General features: G+C 43.2%; 1 protein-coding gene across 1 annotated transcript in view; it reads left to right on the top strand.

Annotated features, from left to right (window-relative positions):
- Egflam (EGF like, fibronectin type III and laminin G domains) overlaps positions 1-22826 on the top strand; it is a 161784-nt gene that overhangs the window by 87143 nt on the left and 51815 nt on the right. The window contains exon 6 of the mRNA XM_059276748.1: positions 7343-7509. Within this exon, the coding sequence (XP_059132731.1) occupies positions 7343-7509 (167 nt within the window). The remainder of the gene's footprint in view (positions 1-7342; positions 7510-22826) is intronic.

Genomic DNA, 22826 nt, shown 5'->3' on the forward strand with positions numbered 1-22826 from the left:
AGCCAAGCAGTACCCACCCTTTGAACTCTGCCTCTAGTGGTCAAAGACTGAAAAGTAATAAACATAAAATAAACCACTTCCTGCTGGAAGCAGTGGTCCTTTTCCATAGCAGATGACCCTCAGAGTTCATAGTGACCACTTTGAAAGTCCAGATTAGTGCCTTTCCTGCTGTAGGTTTTCACTCTGCAGTTTCCCCCTTAAGTCTATTGAATTGACTTGCTTAAGAAACTAACATGAGATTATTGTTGGTGTCCTCTTAAATTTCGCTTGAGTTGGTTTTACCTTTGCATTTCTATACACTGAGATAATTTTGAATTCTGTCACACATCTTATGGAGGGTGTCTTGGCTAGGGTTACTATTGCTGTGATGAAACACCATGACCAAAGCAACTTGGGGAGGAAATAGTTTAGTTTGCTCACAGTTCCATATAACAGCCCATCATCAAAGGAAGTCAGAACAGGAACTCAAGCAGGGCAGGAACCTGGAGGCAGGAGCTGATGTAGAGGTCATGGAAAGGGTGCTGCTTACTGGCTTGCTCCTCATGACTTGCTCAGCCTGCTTTCTTATAGAACCCAGGACCACCAGCCCAGGCATGGCACCACCCACAATGAACTGGGTCCTCCTCCATCAATCACTAATTAAGAAAATGCCCTAAAGGCTTGCCCACTGCCTGGTCTTATGAGGACGTGTTCTCATTTGAGGCTCCCCTCTCAACTGAGTCCTGATGGTACCAGCTTGTGTCAAGTTGACATAAATCTAGCCAGTACAGACAGTCTGTGTCCCAAACAAATATCTGTATTTCTTAAAATTCTTTGGCTTGTTTTAAATATGACTCTTTCTTCTTTTGAATTCCAGCTACTAAGATCTTTGTTAATGTTTTTTAACTTGGCCATGTAAAATTATTCCTTCTTTATACCCCCGAGGATCCCTCCGGCCACCACCTACTTTGTCTTCTTCTTAACCACTTGGATGGTCTCAGAAACCACCTCCCACATCCTCTTTTGCCCATCTACCCATCTGAACTTCTCTGAGACACGTGGGTGTTCCAGGCAAGCTAATAATTTAGAAACCTATTAAAATAACCATCACTTAGTATTTTCAATATATTTATTTACAGGCAGAACATCTAAAATTTTGATTATCTTTTTCTCTTTTTCTCACAAGACCTTTCCAAGGTATTTGCAGTCCAATTTTACGTTGTGTTGGTATGATTCCATCCTGCAAAGATCCTTGAAGAAGTGTGTGTGTGTGTGTGTGTGTGTGTGTGTGTGTGTGTGTGTGTGTAGGGGGTGGGTGGGTGTGCACACTCATGTGCACGTGTGTGGGTGCTTGCACTAATACACAAGCACCTGCATCTCTTGGGCATACGTTCGTTTATATGGACACACTCAACGTATTAGCTAATTTTCTCAATTCTGTTGAAAAACAGCACTCAGAACCTCCTAAGGGAAGGAAATGTATTGTGTCTCACAGTTTGAGGGTATCGTCCATCATGGGATGGAAGGCATGGGCATGATAGCCGCTCTAGCTATGGTGACAGGAACTTGAGGCAGACGGTCCCATGGCATCCACAGGCAGCAAGCACAGGGAGATGAATGTTGTTGCTCCATTTACTTCCTTTTTAGTTAATCTGGGACTTTAGCCTAGGGAATGGTGCCATCTCCATTCATAGTGGCCCTTTTGACCTCAGCTACACCTCTCTAGAAATATACTCACAGACAATACCTCTTAGGTAATTCAAAATTCTGTCAGGGTCATAATAGAAGTTAACAACCACATTCACCCATTTGCTTTCTTAGAAGTCTTCACTGAATAGCATTGAGATTTTTGGTGAGATCCTGATTTTTAAAAGTCAATTCAAATTAGGACTCATATTTTAACATGATGCTAATACCTTGAACAATCTTCTAAAAGATAAATCTGGTAAATGTGCATCAATTAACCACATTGTTAATGCAAAGCTATGGTAGTTCCTTTGAATGTGGGTCCCCTGACTGGATTGCTGTCTTGAAATTCTTCTGTATCTCAGAGATCTCATCTGTACTAGTAGTTTCTTCAAGAAAACCAAAAGGTTAAAGTCATTTGCAATGCTGAGTGAAGAACCCTTCTCAAATTTTACAATTTCCCAAATCTTCCTTCTTCCCATTTCAAAAATAATTATTTAGATTTCAGCTTTATCAAATCCTTAAAAAAAACAATGTAATTGCCCCTCATTTTTAAACTTAATGTTTCTCTGCTCTCTATAATATTAATAATTATAATAAACACAAAAGTCCCAAAATGAAGTCAGATGTGGTGGCATATGCCTCTAATTCCCACATTCTGGAGGCTAAGGCAGGTGGATCAACATTCAAGGGGAGCCTGGGCTCCAGACGGGGCATTTTCTTAAACAAACAAACAAACAAACAAACATGAATAAATCACCAGTGAGTTCTGGGATAAACTTAATGTCCTTTTGATGATCAGGTGCTCAGTTGGTAGGAACAAATGCAGAAAACCTTGATTCTGTATGAAAAAAGATGCCATAGGCTTGCTTACCTATTTATAGTTAATGTTATCCTGCATTGTACCCATCTTTTGTATAGATTAAACTCATATCAGGGACTTATTTATTCTTTGGTAATCCCACTTAGCCACGTGTACTTAGTGCTTAACATGTTACATCACACATGATGTTATTTGGATTTCTCCTCCACACAAGGATTCTCCATTTCCCTGAACTTGTTCAAATCCAAACACTTTTGTAATTTAATTTTTTTTTTTATTTTTTCAAGACAGGGTTTCTCTGTGTAGTTTTGGTGCCTGTTCTGGATCTCACTCTGTAGACCAGGCTGGCCTCGAACTCACAAAGATCCACCTCGCTCTGCCTCCTGAGTGCTGGGATTAAAGGCATGCGCCACCACCACCCGGCCTTGTAATTTAATTTAAGTTCCTCTTGGTTCTCATGGGTTTCCCTCAAGAGTTTATATTGAACTGTTTAGATACAGTTCTTGGGGCCCCGGGAGATGGTACAGCCAGTGAGAGAGCTTACTGTTTAGTTCCCAGCACTCACATCAGGCAGCTCACAATCACCTGTAACTCTGACTCCAGGAGATCTGATGCCCTTTCCTAGCCTCCCTGACACTTACATATAGGTGGGACACACAACCACACACACAAATAAAGTAAAATAAAATTTCAAGTACAATTCTTAAAATATGCTTTTTTTTTTGCTCTGAGTTCTTGCTGGTTCTTCGAGGTTCTGTCCTGCACTGTTCCCCCAATTACATTATTAGCTCCCCGAGGTGGACTGTCTTTATACTCCCCTAGAAGCCTCCCAGAATATAACTCCTGTGATGGACCCTGCCAAGGCAGCCACCTGCAGAATTTCATGATGTCAAGAAAATGATTGGTCACTAAGATTTTGATTGGCAATGGGAAAGGTGATGAAAATATTCCAAGGAAAGAAGTAAGAGGGAAATATGGTTCTGCATCTTGAGGTTAATTATACTCTTTCCATGTTTACAAAGGTAGAATGGTAGATCTGGCTCATAAGCTTTGGGGATCATCATTATCTTTGAGAATATGATTGAAGCTTATTCAAGTTTACTTAGAAAAGTAAAATAAGGGCTCAAATACGAAATCTTGCTTTTAATTTCTGAGAATCCTCAAACACTTATCAGACCAGATCCTCACATTGCTAGTGGTAAGCAATTCTTCCCACTGAAGTGAACCACTGTGTGAGTATGTCCTGATTGCTTGAACAGGCTCCTTGAGTAGCCATTGCTGACTCTTGTGTGCCCTACCCACACATCCTTGCTCCATCACTCCAAATGTAAGCCATGGATCTCCTGGCCTCGCCCCTCTGGACCTTGCCCCATGCCACTTCTCAGAAAGCGCTGGAAGTGTGAGCTGAGCCCTGCTGATGGCTGGCCCTCTGCCCCAGAATGGCAGCACAACTTCTCAGTCAACTTCTCCTTCTCAGGCCTTTTCGTTGTCGGGGAAAGTGCCAGGATGGTGTTGCTATGGTGACTTGACTGCCAACCTTGTAGTTAGGATGAAATTCCCTCCGGTGGAAGAAGATGAAGCTATTGTTGGGGATGGTTGAAGACAATAACCCTGCCAGGCTATCTCTCTCCACTTCACCTTTGTACTTTGTACCTCAAGAGACTCTGGAAACAATGAAGTGGAAAGCCCAGTACAAAGCCAGAGGCGAAGTGTTAAAGGTTTTGAGCTGTTATTCAATCTCCACCGGCTATATATTATCCAATGAAATGTTAATGATTTCCACCATTTTTGTTGGGAATAGGGTTTTTTCTTTTTTGTACATGGAATGAACAACGGATATAAAATTCTTCCTCCCTCCCCTCCCCCTGTAACTCTTGCATGAAGATGAAGATGGCTGCAGATATTTGCAAGTAGCTCTGGGTAAACAACAGCACACCCAGAGAAGAGATTAGAGTTCTTTCCGCTGGAAATAGCACAAGGGAAGCTTAGCAAATAATAGGAGAGTTTTATCTAAAGCCCACATCTCTCCTGACTTCACTTTTTGGTGTCTCCAGTGGCTTTCCTCTGTGAAGGGATTCTGTGCTAATGTGAATTTGCAAATGTGTTTCCTTTACCCATTCAGCTTTTCTCTTTGATGATAAAAATCTTCTTAGAGAGAAGAATTCCACCTTTAGGACAAGACAGGGAAGAACTGAACCCTGCTTCTTCTACCTAGTAGGTGTCCTGTGATTTTTTTTTTCTTTGTCCCCAGACCAGACACTGTCAGGAGCTGCAGCTCATAGCCACTTCATGGGGTAAGCCTGAGGAAGTCTCTGTTTCCTGGACTTTTAGTAAATCTCACTGGTGGAAAACTAGGCAAACACATATTTAAGAAACGGAGTCCATCCAGACTTCTCTTTTTACTTCTTTTTTTTTTTTAATTTATTTATTTTTATGTGCACTTGTGTTTTGGTGCCCATATGTCTGTGTGAAGGTGTCAGATCCCCTGGAACTGGAGTGACAGACAGTTGTGAGCCGCCATGTGGGCGCTAGGACTTGAACCCGGGTCCTCTGGAAGAGCAGCCAGTGCTCTTCATCTCTGAGGCATTTCCTGATATCTTCTTCACAAATAGCAAGCACCAACATGTTTTATTTCTGGCTACTCCTCAAATACCTGTGAGTAGGGGGCATTTAACACCAGAGAGGGCCAGGGAGGTCTAACGCCTGAAGGTCTAATGATTGCTCTCGGCCCACCATCACCACGGTTTTTAATCCAGCATCAAGGATTTGAATCTGACCTCCTCTCTTCAACCCAAAGTGGCCTCAGCAGTTCTCAGCCGTGACTTTGTCAAGTTCCTTGCCGTTTCAGAGCTTCAGTTTCTCTTCTATATTATAAACAGAAACAAAAGATGGCAATGTTAGCGTTAGTGCCTACTGCAGAGGGTAGTTGTAGGTGAGTGAGTGAGTGAAGGCATCAGGACAATGTTGGGTACTTTGATTGGCAGCCATTAACACAAACCCTCCAGTTAGGCCTCCAGCTAGGCACTGTCTTTCCCAGCTTTCACTTTGCCTTTCTTCCTGCCTACAATGCTCTTCCTCCCCTCCAGCTAGAACATCCAAATAGAGCTACACTGTCCAAAACAGATGTGGCACAGCCCTATATGATGTTTATGTTTTAATTGTGGCATCATGGAGATAAAAAGAGACTAAATTTAAAAAAAAAATTAAGACGTATTTATTTTATTATTTTATGTGTATGAATGTTTTGCCCACATGCACATGTGTGTACCATTTGTGTGCCTGACATCCCCTGGGACTGGAATTACATACAGGTGGTTTTGCGCTGTGACCTGGACATGGGAATCAAACCCAGGCCATTTGCAAGAACAAGTGCTCTTAACTACCAAACCAACTCTGCAGCCCATGTAAAATGAATTTTAATAAAAACATTTTAATTTGCTATATCCAAAATATTATCATTTCGCCGGGCGGTGGTGGCGTACGCCTTTAATCCCAGCACTCGGGAGGCAGAGCCAGGCGGATCTCTGTGAGTTCGAGGCCAGCCTGGGCTACCAAGTGAGTTCCAGGAGAGGCGCAAAGCTACACAGAGAAACCTTGTCTCGAAAAACAAAAACAAAAACAAAAAAACAACAACAACAAAATATTATCATTTCAATATGAAGAGAAAATAATTCTTATATTTACAAAAGAGATAATTTTCATTTTTTTAAAAAAAAGGCTGTGTGCATTTTGTACTTAAAGTACATCTTAATTCATGCTGGCTGTTTCAAGGGCTCACTGACCCCATGGGTTAGCAGTAAGCAAGCAACTATGTGTTCTTAACTCCAGAAGTAAATAAATTCAATCAGTAATGGCTGGCACATATTTATAGCATGATGCCAGAGAGGATGCTAAGGTGTATTTCATGCCATCCTCATGGCAGTACCCTTATCTAGGTCACTGTATTATTCACATTTTACAGATGGGAAAACTGAGACGTAAATATATTAAGGATCAGCTAGTAAGCAGCAGAGCTCTGATGGGAACTTGGTTCTATCAAACTCCAGAGATTATGCTGGCTTTGTGCATGCTGTTTCATTGATTAAAAGTCTAAATGGCTGGGCGGTGGTGGTGCACGCCTTTAATCCCAGCACTCGGGAGGCAGAGCCAGGCGGATCTCTGTGAGTTCGAGGCCAGCCTGGGCTACCAAGTGAGTTCCAGGAAAGGCGCAAAGCTACACAGAGAAACCTTGTCTCGAAAAACCAAAAAAAAAATAAAAAATAAAAAATAAAGTCTAAATGAAGACCAGCCTTCTCAGCAAGGACCTCAGAAGGACATATGAAGGTTCAGCACATTTACACAGATGTAGTTTATAAAGACTGTGAATGTCTGTGAGCGTAGTCATCACGGGTGCTCCCACGGCAATTCATGCCGTCAGTCACCCTATAAAACTTGTACTTGTTTACTCGTGAACAGATTGCAAAGAGATGGAATCTCTGCTCTCCTGACCTCTAGGGATGAGACTGCCAAGGGGGAGGCTTGTTTAGGGAACATCTGGAAAATGAAATTCTTGCCAATGAACTCTCCCATGTGGGGTCTTTTCATCCCGGTCAAGGCCAAGCAGGCAGAAGTAGATGGTCTCTAAGCAGTGCTTATAGCTGGCCCTAAAGATGATCTACTTGTTTTTACTGGCAGATGCTTACAGTTGGTGACGTTATGGTCTGAAAGCAGGACCACTTTCGGAAAGGAAATGTTAACTCACATTTATGAGCACTGCTCTCAGTGTGAAAATGGTGTTAGCTCCCGGTGGCCAGCTAGCCTCTTTTCCCTGTGGTATTTCTGAATTGTCGCTTTTCTTATTTTTAATCATTAAAGGCCAGATCTTGACAAGAGCTGGACCATAATCCAAGAGCGGCTGCAGATGGACTCCATGGTTATCAAAGGCCTTGATCCAGACACCAACTACCGGTTTGCTGTGAGAGCCATGAATGCCCATGGCTTCAGCCCACGCAGCCGGCCCAGCAACACCATCCGAACCCTGGGTGAGTGCTGTACCTGTCCCGAGGATCATGAGTAGCTATGCCGCTGTGGTTGCCTCTCAGAGCCTCACTTGCCTGGGGTTCCTTAGTACCCAACAGACGAACAGCCTGGGATGGGGCTCTCCTCAGGCTTCCTCCTGCAGTTTTCCCAGACCTTTGAAGGTCCGACTCTCCACAGGGACACAGGCTATTTCTGTTCCTAGGCAGTCATGGAAGCTTTATTTTTACATCGTCCTTGGGGAGTTTCTGGTCAGTTTTTGTTCACAGTCATGGACTAGATCACATAGCAAATGAGATGTGTGGTTCCCCCCTGCCTCTCATCTTTTGAGAAGGTGAGCTCATCTTGGAACCCTGGGGGAAAAAACTAAGACCTCCCCCACCCAGACTCTTCGGGTTAGTGATTGCCTGCCAAATCAAGGACTGTCAGTTGAGTGTGGCGGACTCCTGCAATCTCATCTCTTGGGAGGCTGAAGCAGGCGGATCAGGGTTCGTTCAATGCCAGCCCAGGCTACTTACAAAGAGCCTGTCTTAAAAACAAACAAACATGAACAAAACACAAGGACCTTCAAGTCACATTAGTCCCTCTAAGTGGTGGTCAACAAGTCTCAAAACAGATGTTGGCATGCTAACACATAACTTCAGGGAGTAGTTGACTTCGTAAGTTCTCATGGTACCTCCTGGGATCTGGAGGAAGCTTGGAGCAATGCTGAGCAAATAAACTGAGGATTTTCTTCAAAGTCAGATCATGTCTCTGGTCTGGGGTTCAGCAAGCTGTCACATGATGTCAAAAGCTGTACTTCCATTAGAAGGGTTCCAGGAAGCTTGCCAAGCCTGGCCCAGGCCAGCATCAAAGTCTTTTGTGCTTTGGAAGTGGGGTTACATTTACATAAACCTAGAACCATGGGTAGTGAGGTCTCAGAAGGGAGATACAAGCATATTTTTCTTTGAAAGCTCTGTGTCTTTGCAGTGCAGCCTGTGAATTCTTCCAGAAGAGCCCTGCAGCTGCTGCAGGCCCTGTTTACCCAAGAGGGGAGCTCTAAAAGGGAAGCCTACCCTGGGTAGCTGGTTTCCCATTGGCTTGCACAAAGCCCTATTCTTGTTGTTAGGATCTGAGTAAGTTTCCCCCGCTCCCTCTCCTCATAAAATATCCACATAGCTGCCTTCCAAGGCTAATGCTAGTTCCAGGAAGAGATCGACTAGGGTCCACAAGTCCTGGGGATTCGTGTTCTTCTAACCCGAGTGTTTATCCTGCAACCTCCGATGCTGGGTTTCCATTCTTCAAGTTGAATTGTTGGAGTGTGCAGGGAGGCCTCACCCTTAAAACTACTCCCTATCTTCCTATTTCCCAATCACACAACAACTACAGGGGGGTAGTAGTTGTTTCCCCCTCTTCAGAATGGAGAAGCTACCCAAGCAGGCTCTTAAAATGAAGACACTTCTTTCCACAAGCTATGCTAGCAACTTTACTTCAAGGGCAGGCCTCCTTCCATTCTTGCTCAATCTATTGTCTTTTGTCATCTTCAATGAGCTAAAGTATAGGTAACAGGAGCCAGGGGATCACTGTACTTCCAAACACATAGGCTGTCTTTGTGTGTGCACCCTGGCACTTGGTATGTAAGCTCCCTGTGCTTAGCACGAGGCTCTTCTGCTCCATCTGTGCTCAGTGTCCCCTACTCCACAGAGTGAAGAAAGAAGAGGCATGATGTGTGTGGCTCAGGCTGACCTTGACCTTGGATGTGGGAGTGGACACTAGCTTAAGGAACAGATAGGTGAGTGGGTAGGGCACCCCTTGAGGATTTTCTCTCCTTAAATGAATTACTGATGCGGTCTTTGAGATTCTGATCATTTTTACCTCCATTTCTTGATCCTATTTTTAATGGAAAAGGTGAGAAATGCAAACAAACCAAAAAGAAAAAAAAGGTGGGAGATGCAAAAATACTTTACACATATGAAACATTATATTCTATTTTTGACTCTCAGGGAAAGTAAAATTTTATAATTTTATAGTAATTGTGTGTGAAGAAGGACGACAAAACCAAACCAACCAACCAAACAAACAAACAAACAAACAATAAAACAAAAAATCCCAAACCTCAGTAAAGTTTTCCTTATGAGAGTTTTTGTTGTTATTTGGGATGTTTGTTTTGGTTTGGTTTTGATACCTGATTTCAAATAGTTTAGGCTAGCCTCCAGTTCCCTAGGTAGCTAAGGATGCCTCAGAACTTGGGGTCCCCTTCCCGCGTGCTGGAATTGCAGGCGTGTCCCACCGTGCCCAGTTTATGCCCAGCTGGATATTAAACCCAGGGCTTCATTCACACAAAGCAAGCAGTGTAGCAACTGAGGGTTGTTCCCAGCCCATTGTTTTAACAAATATTCTTAAATAATTAGAAATCTGCTGCTCCTGCATATGTATGATTGCTCAAATTAGGATAACAGGAGTAGACGTTATTAGATGAGCCATCGCATGGAAGCCTAAGAATGTGCTGTAAGTGATGCTTCAGTTGTTTGTCCCTTGGCTGCACTAATGTCCTAGAAAACCCTCTCTTCTTCTACATTTTTGGTCTTAATTTGGTATTGGTTTTAAACTATATTGCTTCCAAACGCATTTTTTTTTCCATATGAAAGCCACATACTTACCAGCTGGCATTAGCTGAGTCTTAATGAATTTGAAGTATTAAGACTGGCACTGGAAAGCCTGCTGCGAGCCAAGTCTTGTGCTGCCCACTTGACTTGTGTGAAATCCACTCATTCCTCCCAGAAACCCACCCACTTCTTATAGATGGAGGAAAACAGCATCTCGAAAGACTGCACGTTTTCTCAAGACTGATAATAACTAGGAAGGCAGGATTCGAAGTTGGGTTTGCTGACTGCTGCTTCATTGAGTCTGATTCAGATGAATGGAGTCTTTTTGTCAGCACAGGAGGGTTAAGGTCAATGATTCAATGGGGTGGGGGTCTGTGTAGAATCTGAGGGCTAGGGAGGTGCTGGGAGCACAGAATCCAGCTTCCAACATTGACGTTTCTTTCCTTTTTTCCTTTCTTTATAAAACAGAAATATTTCTTTATTGCAGATCTCCTTCTCCGTACCCCTTGTAGTCATATTTACAGTCTGTGTTCCAATTCCAATCCCTGATAGCCACTTCTCTGTTCATCACGCATCTCTTGTCTTCCAGTTTCTTATCTCGAGAATGTTGTATAAGTACAGTTGTACAGTATAGAATTGGGATGTCTTAGCTGCTCTTGGGTCTGGCAGACAGTGATGGGAGGCTAGGGCCCCAACTCTGTTCAGCCAAGGTGAAGCCAGCATGGTTTGAGTGGTACTTTAACAGACATGTGCCTCATCTGCCTCAGCCTCGTTCCAACACAAAATGGAATGGGAAGAAAAAAAATAATTACAACTCTAAGTATCTTGAGAAATAGGGTTCTTTCTGTCACTCTAAATGACAACACACTATCCTGCATTTACCTCAGGCCTCTCATGGGAGGCTCCTCACAATTCACTTCCCATGTTGTTTCCATGAGAAAATGGGAAATTAAAACATAAATTAATAAATAAAAATTTAAAAAACTAAAATCCTCTTCTCTGGCTTCTTATCCCCATCTTGCTATATTTTTTTTTAATCCCAGGAGGGAAACACCAACAGCATTATAATTTACCTTTGATCTCATAAATGACTAGTTGATGTGGCAAGCTGGGGGTCTTGTAGGATGTGCACCCAAGCCATCTGTTGGTGACTAACCCACTGAGCTCCATTCTTAGCTCAGCCAGGAAGCGTGGGGCAGGAAAGAAAGGACATGAAGGTAGACAGGGCAGAAATAAAGTGCGTGTATTCATTCTTTTCTTCATAGACAAGATTTAAGTAAAACTAATACATGTATAATCAATCCCGAGGTTATGCAACTTCCCCTGAGGAATGGACTATGACCTTCCCACCCCAAGTCATTTAATTTCTAATGTTCCATCCTTGTAGTACAGTCAAAGAGAGAATCAATAAATTCTTTACTGAAGTGGATCTGGGGTCCTCAGGGCCGTCCCCCATAGATGTATTCTTTTTATTCCCGCCAATAGTCATGTTCTTCCTACTGCCTCGGGCCTTTGGGACCTGTTGTTTCCTCTGCATGGATCTTTCTGTGGCCGTGGCAGCTTTCTCTGTTCTGCTTTTAGGCTTCTGTTGTCCCCATGCCCCTGCCTCATTTCCTCTCTAGCAATGTCACTGTCTGGAACTATTGTATACATTTCATTATGTGTTTCTCCCCTGACAATAAGCTCCTTGTTGGGGCTGGAGAGCCTTAGTTGATGCTGACTCCCCACTCTACCCCCTCTCCACCATGTCGGCACTCAATAAATGCAATTGAGCTCATGTGTGAGTGTGGCTTAACCAGCCAAGAGGCTGTTTTGGAGGTTGAACTGTACAGCTGACGTCAAAGCAGGGGCGGGCAAGGGTGATCTAGAAAACCACACAGGTCCAAAGTGGGCCACCCAATGGCAAAGTCCTGAGGCAAAAACATTGAAACCTCTAGAAGTGCAGTATAACATAAATAAGGAAAAAGTAAAGAGGATAAAAGAAGAAGGGAGGAGAGAGGGAATGGATGATGAAAGCAGCCCCAGTGAGTTTAAATTCGAGGTACTAGGGATGGAAAAGAAGCCTTGCTGATGGGTCGGGAGGAAGGATTATTTATATCCCATTCCAAACCAAGCCCTCAATTCTCCCCTCTGCTCTTCCTCAACCATCGCAACAAGCTCTAACGTTTCTCTATCACCTTTGCCTCTGGTCCTAACAAGTCTCACCGTGGTCTCAGATCTTCAAAGACTTTGTAGAAATGCTTTGTTTGGGTTTTTGCCATCTCCCCAACCCAAGCTTTTTTACAGTTTTAGACCTTCCTCTTCCAATGATCTGAGACAGAGCCACATGGTTCCAATTAGTCAGATTTCTACAACAAGGGCTTCCCACATCCTCCCCATCCTTCCCGGTGTCTGGTGATGTCTGTTTCTATCTTTGATGGCTCAGTGTGTGTGTGTGTGTGTGTGTGTGTGTGTGTGTGTGTGTGTGTGACTGACTCTGGCTTTTGCTCACTTTTGCTCTGAGACTGCAACCCTTACTTTTACCTTTCCAACTATCTCCACAGCAACTGGCTTCAGGATGCTAAGGTTCCCAGGTACATGTTACATATATGACCACAGAACAGATTTGCCTATCCCCAGTCTCAAGAGTTTTCTATTTGGTAGTAATTTCTCAAATGGACTGTAGCAAGAGTGCAGACAGGAAACACATGGAGACAGGGGTGAGCATGTTCTAAGGATCAGTAGAAATCAATCAGAAACTATTCTGAAATCCATGGCATTATCTTCCAGAATCCCCATAGCCTGATGCATATGAAAAATCCTTGCCAATCTTGGGCTTTTAACTGTGTCTCAAGCTGTGGTCCTTTAGGAAAAAAACAAAATTTGGTAGATAACTCTGGTCTTGAGGGATCTGTAGACTCTCATGGTCTCATACATTCCCTTGTCTTCAGTTTCCTTGTCTCTATGCTCAGTAGATACAGTAATGGCTGGTGAAGGTAGTCATTTCTAATTCTCTGGATGGTCTTGGGGAAATGCACATGGAATGGAGATTATGCCTCCTGCTCATTCTTCAAGGGATGGAAAATGTGAATGGTTAATGGTTGTTTCCTCTACGCATCATTCGTGAAGGGTATAGAAAGTGTTGGAAAGAACCTTCAGTGAGTCTAGTAGCTTTTCCTTTATGATTCCGTATCCTGAGCTCTAGCCATGGAGCATGAAGTCAACATCAGGGATCCAGAGCTCAGAAACCCAAGTCCAAGAGAAAAAAAAAAATCCTCGATCAGGAAGTAGAGGAATGGAAGAAGTTGTATGAGTTAGGAACATTGGCGTCCTCAGGGTGGGTTTTGGTGGGTATGGGCATGGGGACTCTCCTTTATCCTCTAAAGTTTCCATGATTGAGTCTATGAGATAAATGGACAGCAGACACGATAATGGGAGAAAAGGTCTGCAGACTTACCACCTCCGCGGGGCTACCACCAAAAAGAAGTGAACCCCATAAACCCCGTGAGATCAATGAGCCTGTATACCCTTTGTGTGATAGGAGAGTTAATCTTCATTGGTTGTGGAGTTCCCTGGAGAGGGGTGCCTGATGAGGTCCTTCTGGAAAAAGCATTCAGAGAAAGTGGCCCTTCCGCTTTGGTGTTCTTCAGGAGTCTTCAGGTGAAAGTGAACTGAGAGGCACGTCTAGGTTGTCATCCCCTGAAAGTCTTCCAGGTCTAAGAAACTTCAATTAAGGACAGCAGACAGCTAAAAGTGCATGGGTACACAGCACTGTGTGCGTTGAAAACAGCAAAATCCCGTGCCTCCATACCATACTGCAGCTTTAGGCTCCTCGTCATATTGGTGCAAATGCTAAAGAGATTGAAGCAGGAGTTCAAGGCCAGCCTAGGCTGCAGCTGGGGACAGAGCTTAGTTGGAAGAGTTTTGAGTAGCATATACAAAGTCCTGAGTTTGATGCCCTGTAACATGAATTGCTAAACAGTCTTATTAATAAAAAAACCTGGAGCCAGATATTGGTGTAAAAGCTGAAAGCTCAGAGGAATAGAACAAAACAGCCACAAGGTCTTACTGCTAGGAAATCCTCAGCCCAAGAGAGAGCTGCTTCCTGGATACTTATGCCTATATACTTTTCTGTGCCCTGCCGCCTTACTTCCTCTTTCTGCCTAGCTACATCACTTCCTCTTTCTGCCCAGCTCTATCACTTTCTGTCTGTCTGTACAGACCTCCAGCCCTCTATAATTAACTAGTGCTGGGATTAAAGGTATGTGCCACCACATCTGGCTCTATTCCCAGTATGGTCATGAACTCAGAGATCCGAATGAATCTCTGCCTTCTGAATGCTGGGATTAAAGGCGTGTACTACCACTGCCTGACCTCTATGTTCAATATAGTGGCTGGCTTTGTCCTCTGATCCCCAAGCAAGCTTTATTTGTGAGAGCACAAATAAAATATATCCACAATTCCCAGGAACCACATTAATGGTGTGATGGTACATGCTTGTAATCCCAGCATTTAGGAGGTAGAGGCATGAGGATTAGAAGTTGAAGGTCATCCTTCTTCCATAAGGATTTCTAGGGCAACCTAGGCAAGAGATCCTGTCTCAAAAAACAAAAACAAAACAAAACAAAAATCCTCCAGGAGAATTAAAACCTAACAGAGCACAGAATGATACTGTTGTAACTCTAGTTTTTGTTGGTTTTTTTTTTTTTTAATCTCTTCAAAGTCAACCAGGAACTCAGGCAAGGATCAGTACATTTTTCTATGAAGGTCAATTTAGTAAATATTTTAGGATTTAGACTTAGTTATTGCTGAAGAAAGATATATATATATATATATATATATATATATATATATATATATGTGTGTGTGTGTGTGAATATATACATATATATGATAAATAATATGCATGAGTGTGCTCCAATAAAAGTTAATTTATGGATACTGAAATCTAAATTTCTTATGATGTTTGTGTATCATCAAAAATTTATTATTTAAAAAAAATTTCCCTTCTATCTAAAAATGCCAAAACTCTCGTCAGTCCATAAACAAGAGAGGTGATGTGTCCTTGTCCTGGACTAATTTGTTGAGCTCCGCACTGTAGTTCTGGGATTCATCCTCCCAAGTTTCATAGTCTCTGGGAAATTTGGGAAGTTCCTTTTTTAAAAGTAGCAATTGTGTGGAGCTTGGAAGGAGCCAATTAGCACATACAAATGGAATTGTTCCCCTGACAGAGCTCTGCAATTTAATTTTTGAGGAATATTTCTAAATAAGAGACCCGAGAACCTCAACCCAACAGCAGAGGAGAGGGTTTGCACTGCCTGGTTTAAAAAAGAAAGAGAAATGGGGTAGTGGGGGGAGTGTTCTGCTGGGCTTTTCTCCAGGATGCAGGGCAGGCCTGTAAATTAGAGCTCCATGGATTTGTAAATCTTTAGAATGGAAGATGGAAGCCGAGACTGGAGAAGGAACAAATCACTGGTTTCACTCCTGGTGCAGATGAACCTGCATTTTAAGTGTGTATCTTCGCATAAACATAACTGCAAATGTGATTTTACATTCAGGGTGCCTGCTGCAGTAATCGCCCTATTGATTTGCTAATGCCTGGATTCATGTAAATCTGAATTACGCCCATTTGCACAACTTTATTGGCTTTGAAGGGAATGATTCACTTTGCTGTTTAAATACCTGATACCTATTAATTGCTCTTTGGAGGCCTTTGTGCATGCTATCATACATTTATTTATAATCAGTGCACCAATATTTTACCCTCTAGCTAGAAAGAGAAGACAAACTAAAGCAAATGATAAGAAAATATGATTTCCCAAAGCCGAAGCGTTCTCCACGCTCCAGCTTTAACCATAACACAGTTTCCTGTTGGGATCATGTTGATATGGGAAATGTGGGGTGTCTTTGTGTTCCAGGGGGGCATTCCGCTCCCCTTGGGCTGACTTCAGCTTTGGAGTTAAGGTGCTGGATGCTTACTGTCACACAGACTTCCACTGAGTCAGTGATCTCCTAGTTCCTGTCTTGCAAACTAAAAGTGGGAAATTGTGAACCACAGAGGATGAGTTTTAGAAATAAATTCATTAGATTCATGGGCAAGAGCTTAAGAGAAAGAAGGAAGGCGCAGCTCCCATATAGCAGGGGCTGGGGCGGGGGGAGGGGCAGTTCAGGGATGCTATCTATCAGTCTCCCTATCAGACTGCTAGTCTAGAGGCCTTTTAAAGGGCTTCTGGCAGAAACTGACAATGGAATAGGGAGACGTCTGTGTGTCTTAGTTAATGTCCCGTTGCTGTGAAGAGACACTATGACCACAGCAACCTTTCTAAAGGAAAGCATTTAACTGGGGCTGGCTTACGTTTCAGAGGTTTAGTCCATTATCATCATGGCAGGAAGCATGGTGGCACACAGGCAGACATGGTGCTCGAGAGGTAGCTGAGAGTTTCTACATCTGATCTTCAGGCAGCAGGAAGAAAGAGTGAGGCGCTGGGCCTGGCTTGGGCTTCTGAAACCTCAAAGCCCACCCCCAGTGACACACTTCCTCCAACAAGGCCACACCTCCTAGCAGTGCCACTCCCTAGTGACCAAGCATTCAGATATATGAGTCTATGGGGGCCATTCCTGCACAAACCACGACGCTGGGTGCCTCCTCTCGGTGTCCGTCACTTTGTCACATTTTGACTTTAGGCAGAGATTGCATTTAGGAGAAGAGCCAACAGGGAGCAGGAAGCAGAATTCTCTTTGGCATTTCTGGCCTCCATCAAGGTCATTGTCAGAGCAGCTACTCTGGGGTCCCTGCCCTGCCTGAGCAGTGCCTACCTCATATCCGTGTCAATCACTTCTGAGCATCTGAGTTCCAGTTTCCACTTAGGTTCCTTGATGAGCAACCAGGGCCACCAATATGGTTCTATCACCGATATCAGAGTCTGGTGGGCACCTGCCAGGATTTCCAAGGTTCTTGTGTAGATTGGACAGGGACATGTGGAGAATGGTAGAAGTAGGCACAGTTTATGGAGGAAGAGTGCATTTTTAGTGGAGAAAGTGTGCCAGAACTGAGCGGGAAAGCTCAATGGAACCCACAGCATCCATAATTGGGACTTTCATGGGCTATTTGTATGTAGTGAGCTTTTTTAAATGCATGCTCTATCTGCTGCACGGCAGCCACAGTAGAGATCGGCTTCTAGTCCCACTGCTAGGTAGTTTCTTTGGCATTACTGGTTTGGGTTGCCTGCTCCAGCCACAGTTTAACACAGCCTAGAGGTATATAGAAGAAGCTTGACATAGTGACAGACATGTGGGAGGGGCACAATATGTGTGATGGACCTTGTCTGATGATTAACTGAATTCTAAACAAATGGTTACACACACCTTAGGTGTCACCGGACTCCTAAGCAGGAAATAGAGAGAGAGGCAATTGAGTAATTTGAAGCAAGCTTAAAGAAGAGCTTGTTTGCAAAAGCTTGCACGGCAATAAGAAAGCCAAGAGGGGACACTTGCTGGCATCGGGACAGGTAGGAAGAGACACGTTGCAAGAGCCATGGCTTCCATGTACAACGTGAGAACGGCATATATGGCTCACAGATAGGAATTATGGGAAATAAATACCCTTTTCCTCTTTCCTTCTTCTGCTAGTGATCCCTGATAGCAGAATACATCAGCAAGCCAGGCATGCTAGCCTCCCAGGGCACAGGGCACAGTGGAACAGGGTCTGGGGACAGAGAGAAGAACCCACCACCAGAAGCAATAGTATAATCAAATAGAATACAGATTGGTGCCTGTTATATTGGGTACAAAGTGTGTGTGTGTGTGTGTGTGTGTGTGTGTGTGTGTGTGTGTGTGTGTGTGTGTTAGGGCATAGATGTGTCATCTATCTGTGTATTTAGCATGTTGTCCTGCACATAGGCAGTGATGAACAGTCAGGCCTCTGTGTACTGAGGTTTTATACTCCCAGAGCTGGAGAGGGATGGCCTCTGCCTTGTACACAAGGAAACAGGTCTGTAAATGCCACAACCTTCTCAAGGTCACTCCCTGGCAGATCTGCATGGAAACCAGCTGGTGATTGCTTTTCACAGTAGATCCCTTAGTCAGTGTGATTCTCTTCTTAAGGACTGGCCCCAAGGTGTTCAGGGGAGAAGACCCATCATGGCTCTGGAAAGGATGGTTGAAGGGAGTACCTAAATAGGCTGGGATGGTTGGCAAGGCCTGACTAGGGTCTTAAGGCCACTGGAAGCCACTGAACTTGCCTGTTTTTTGGGGAGACATGAGGATTCTAGGAGGCACTGGACCAACCAAATACAAAGTCTTCACTTAGATTTTAGCAAAATCATTTGAATGAGGCTAAGAAAATCAACACGTTAATCCCAAAACAGAAATAACTTCCATGTTCCTAAATATAAACAAACAGCAGCATTAAATATTTTTTTTTAAATCAAACTGTAAATCCGCTCTAACTTTAGTATCTAAGGATAGTTACTAACATTTTAGTATAGAATGTCTGCTAGAATTCTAAATTGAATGATGAGGTCATAAGACATACACTTTTCTTTTTCTACAAAAATACTGAAATATAAAAGAATACAGGCCTGCCTCATTAAGTTAAGAATGATGTCAGGTGGTGGTGGTGGTGGTGGCGGCGGCGGCGGCGGCGGCGGCGGCGGCGGCAGCGGCGGCGCACGCCTTGAATCCCAGCTCTCGGGAGGCAGAGGCAGACAGATCTCTATGAGTTCAAGGCCAGCCTGGTCTACAGAGGGAGTTCTAGGAAAGCTAGAGCTATAACACAGAGAAACCCTCTTGAAAAATCAGAGAGAGAGAGAGAGAGAGAGAGAGAGAGAGAGAGAGAGATGGAGGGAGGGGGAGAGAAGGTGAGTAAGGGAGGGAGGAAGAAAAGGGAGGGAGGAAGGAGAGAGACAGACAGAGAGAGAAAGAAAGAATGAATGAGTGAGTGAGTGAACGACGGTATATTCCATTATGAAGCTCCACTGTATGTGTCTAAGGAGATCTCTGTTGATGAGCGTTTAGATTGTCTTATAAGTGCAACCAAATCAGACCTCTTGCTGGTGCCTTTGAACACCCCACCTTCTTTTTCTTTTTAATGTATGTATATGTGTGGTATGCATGCATGTGTGGTACACATAGTATACAGTTCACATGTGTGTGGACATGCAATGTGCTTGCCTATGGAGGTGCAAGGTTGGTGTTGGGGATGGTCTCTAAACAGTCTTCAATCTGATTCTTTGGGGCAGACTCTCTCAAGGAAACCCAGGTCTCACCAATAGGACTAGTCTTGTTAGCCAGTTTACTCTAGGGATCCCCTGTCATCTCCTTCCCAGGTTAGAATTATAGACCGGCTGCCATACCCACTCATCATTTTACCTGGCCTCTGGGAGACCAAACTTGGGCTCCTCGCTTACATGGGAAGTGTTTTAACTGCTGAGGCATCTCCCCAAAACCCTTTTTTCCTCCAAAAAGGAAAAGTGAAGTCATCCGCTTAAGGATGTGCCGTTAAGTTCAGGTCTACTGCTGGCATTCTTTAAGGTGGCCCCGTCACTGTGACCTCAGCTAAAGCACCCATGGGAGAGGAGATAATATAAAGTGAGAGTCTCCCTTTAGCTATCTGTCTGTCACATTTTTTTCACTTGCAAAGTTAGTGTGTTTAACAGTTATGTAAGAATCTGAGCTTGAAGCAGAGATACAAAAAGCTGGCCCTGAACGTCCAAAGGAATGGACCTACAGAGGAGGAAATCCTCCAGGCCAGGAATGACCGGTGAGCTTAACATCCCTCAAGACCCCCCCAGGCTCTTTTCTTTTTAAAAATGAGTGAGTCGTCCCTTCCAGATAATCTGGAGGATTAAAAGCCATCTCTGCACAACTTGGTAAAAGGGAAGAGTCAAGATGAAGAAAAAAGATGATGACGAGAAAAACGCAAAAAGAAGAGAACTATGCCTACATGCAGATTTTCTCTGCAAATAAGCCAAACCACACTACTTCCTCCAGCTGAGGTCAGTGGCAGCCATCAGGGAGGCTGTGTTCGTTCCTGGATACAGGTACCACAAGAATGGCCAGCAGGAGAAAGACTGGCCAGGGGGCAGCAGTGTTCCCAGAAACTTAATACACCATGTCCAGAGAGATAGCTGTAGCAGGACAGGCTGTGTAAACGGAAGGGGAAGAGGGTCACAGGAGCCTGAAGCTGAGATTCTCCACAAGGATTCTGGAGTGAATGCTGAAGGTGGTGTCAGCCCTGCCACGCCACGCATGATTACTGAGCAAGAGAAGTGTGCTGCTGAGGTTTCACTAATGAGTGGGGCCAGGAAGAGGCCATCCAGACACAAAGGTAACACAGATGGGCAGGCCTTCCATGTCACCTCAGAGCCTCACTCACAGAAAGAACGCTCTCCAGCGTACCAGAAGTGATGTTGAAAACCAGAAGTGAGGTTTCAGACAACAGAATTCTGGGGGAAATAGAAAAATCCCTTTAGCAGAAGGACACACTGACCTGACGTGTTTGGATTATGGAGACTAGCATCTCCCCCACACCTGCAGAGGGAATTATGGGAGACAACTGAAGAAACAGGAAGCCTACATCAACCCAACTAGGAAAAAAAAAAAACACTGACTAGGGTTCTATATTCTATTTCATTTCATCAATTCTTATTATTTTTTTAATTTATTTTTGCTTTAAAGAAGTTTTGTCCTTTTAATAGTTGAACTGTTTTGTTTCGACTTGTATCTTACCTGAGCAGGCTGTTGTGACTGTCCTTTTTTTTTTTTCCAGGATCTGTTCTTAAAATATTTTCTCTGTTTCTCATACCTCTAACCCTTGTATTTTTCTTCTTATTTACTTTTTATTTTCCCCTTTCTCATTCCCTCTTACTCAACAATTTAATCATTGATACCTTTATCTTTAAAGAACTATAAACTTTATTTTCCCCTAGTCTCTGAATCTCATTGAGGAAGTTAACTGCTATTGCAAGTTAACACTGGAACTGCTATCAATCTTTGTATCTGTCACTGCAGTCAGCCTCATCCTCGAATAGTACTGCAGAACATAACCCGAGTCCGAAGTCTAAAGATTTACATAAAATAAGGGGGCTAAAGAGATGGCTCAGTGGTTAAGAGCACTTGCTATTCTTCCAGAACCTGGGTTCAGTTCCCAGCACCCACATCAGGACGCTCACCACCAACTATAACTCCAATTTCAGAGGATGCTCTTCTGGCCTCCCTAGGTACCCACACCATGTGGCCCATGCTCTGCCAGACTTCTTATATAGCCCAGGTCCACATGCTCAGGAATGTTATTACTCACAGAGGGCTAGGATTTCCTACATCAATTATCAGTTATGAAAATGCCTCACAGATATGGCCACAGGTCTATCTGGTTGAGGCAATTCTACAGTTGAGGTTCCCTTTTCTCAGGCAACAGTAGGTTCATGTTAAGTTGACAACCGAAGCTAACTATGACAATATTCCACACAGTAAACCAGCAACCCTAATACTAGTAGTGGAGGAAGAAAATAACTATCATAACTACCAATAATCCCCTCAACCAGACCAACAATAACAATGGCATAGGAAATAGCAAACCCTTCTCAACAAACAGCCTTAAATGCAAATATTTTCAACTCACCGTTAAAAGACACAGATTGGCTGACTCAGTTAAAAAGCAAGATCTGTCCACCTTGGCATGTTCTTTGGTGTTCTTGTTCAACTCATTTGGGGCAGCCATGTCAATGTGAATTTATGAGTGTGGCTGATAATATTACTAGGAGACACAATCTCACAGCAAACTCTATGTCTATGACTCTCTGGTAGGAATATGTATGTATACATATATACAAGCAATAACAATGAAAAAAGAGGCCATGAATTTGAAGGAGAGTGGAGAGATGTATATAGGACTGTTTGGTGGGAGGGAAAGGAGAAATGTTGTAAATATATTATAATCAAAAAAAGAGAAGAAAATAAACCACACAAAATCCAACTATCTGTTGTCTTCAAAATCACACCTCACTGGCAAAGATGCCCACAAATGGAGAGTCAAATCATAAAAATCAATTTACCAAGCAAATGGAAACTGGAAACAAACTGGCCCTAGCTATTCTGATATCTGATACAGTAGATTTCAAATCAAATCAGTCAGAAGAGATAAAGAAGACTACTACATCTTAATAAGAAACAAATCTTAGGTTTTTGTTTTTCCGTAAGAAGTTGAGTATTGTTCTTTTGAGGTCTGTGAAGAATTGTGTTGGGATTCTGATGGGGATTGATTGAATCTGTAGATTGCTTTTGTAAGACTGCCATTTTTATTATGTTTGTTCTACCTATCCATGAGCATGGGAGATCTTTCCATTTTCTGATATCTTCTTCAATTTCTTTCTTCAAGGACTTAAAGTTCTTGTCATACAGGTCTTTCACTTGCTTGGTTAGAGTTACCCCAAGGTATTTTATATTATTTGTGGCTATTGTAAAGGGTGATGTATCTCTGATTTCTTTCTTGGCCGATTTATCACTTGTATGTAGGAGTGCTACTGATTTTTTTTGAGTTAATCTTGTATCCTGCAACATTACTGAAGGTGTGTATCAGCTGTTGGACTTCCCTGGTAGAATTTTTGAAGTCACTTATGTATGCTATCATATCATCTGCAAATAGCAAAGTTTGATTTCTTCCTTTCCAATTACTATCCCCTTGATCTCCTTTTGTTCCCTTATTGCTCTTGCTAGAACTTCGAGTACTGTATTGAAAAGATATGGAGAGAATGGACAGT

The sequence above is a fragment of the Peromyscus eremicus genome, chromosome 11 (genome assembly GCF_949786415.1).
Source record: "Peromyscus eremicus chromosome 11, PerEre_H2_v1, whole genome shotgun sequence".
In the NCBI taxonomy this organism is placed as follows: domain Eukaryota; kingdom Metazoa; phylum Chordata; class Mammalia; order Rodentia; family Cricetidae; genus Peromyscus; species Peromyscus eremicus.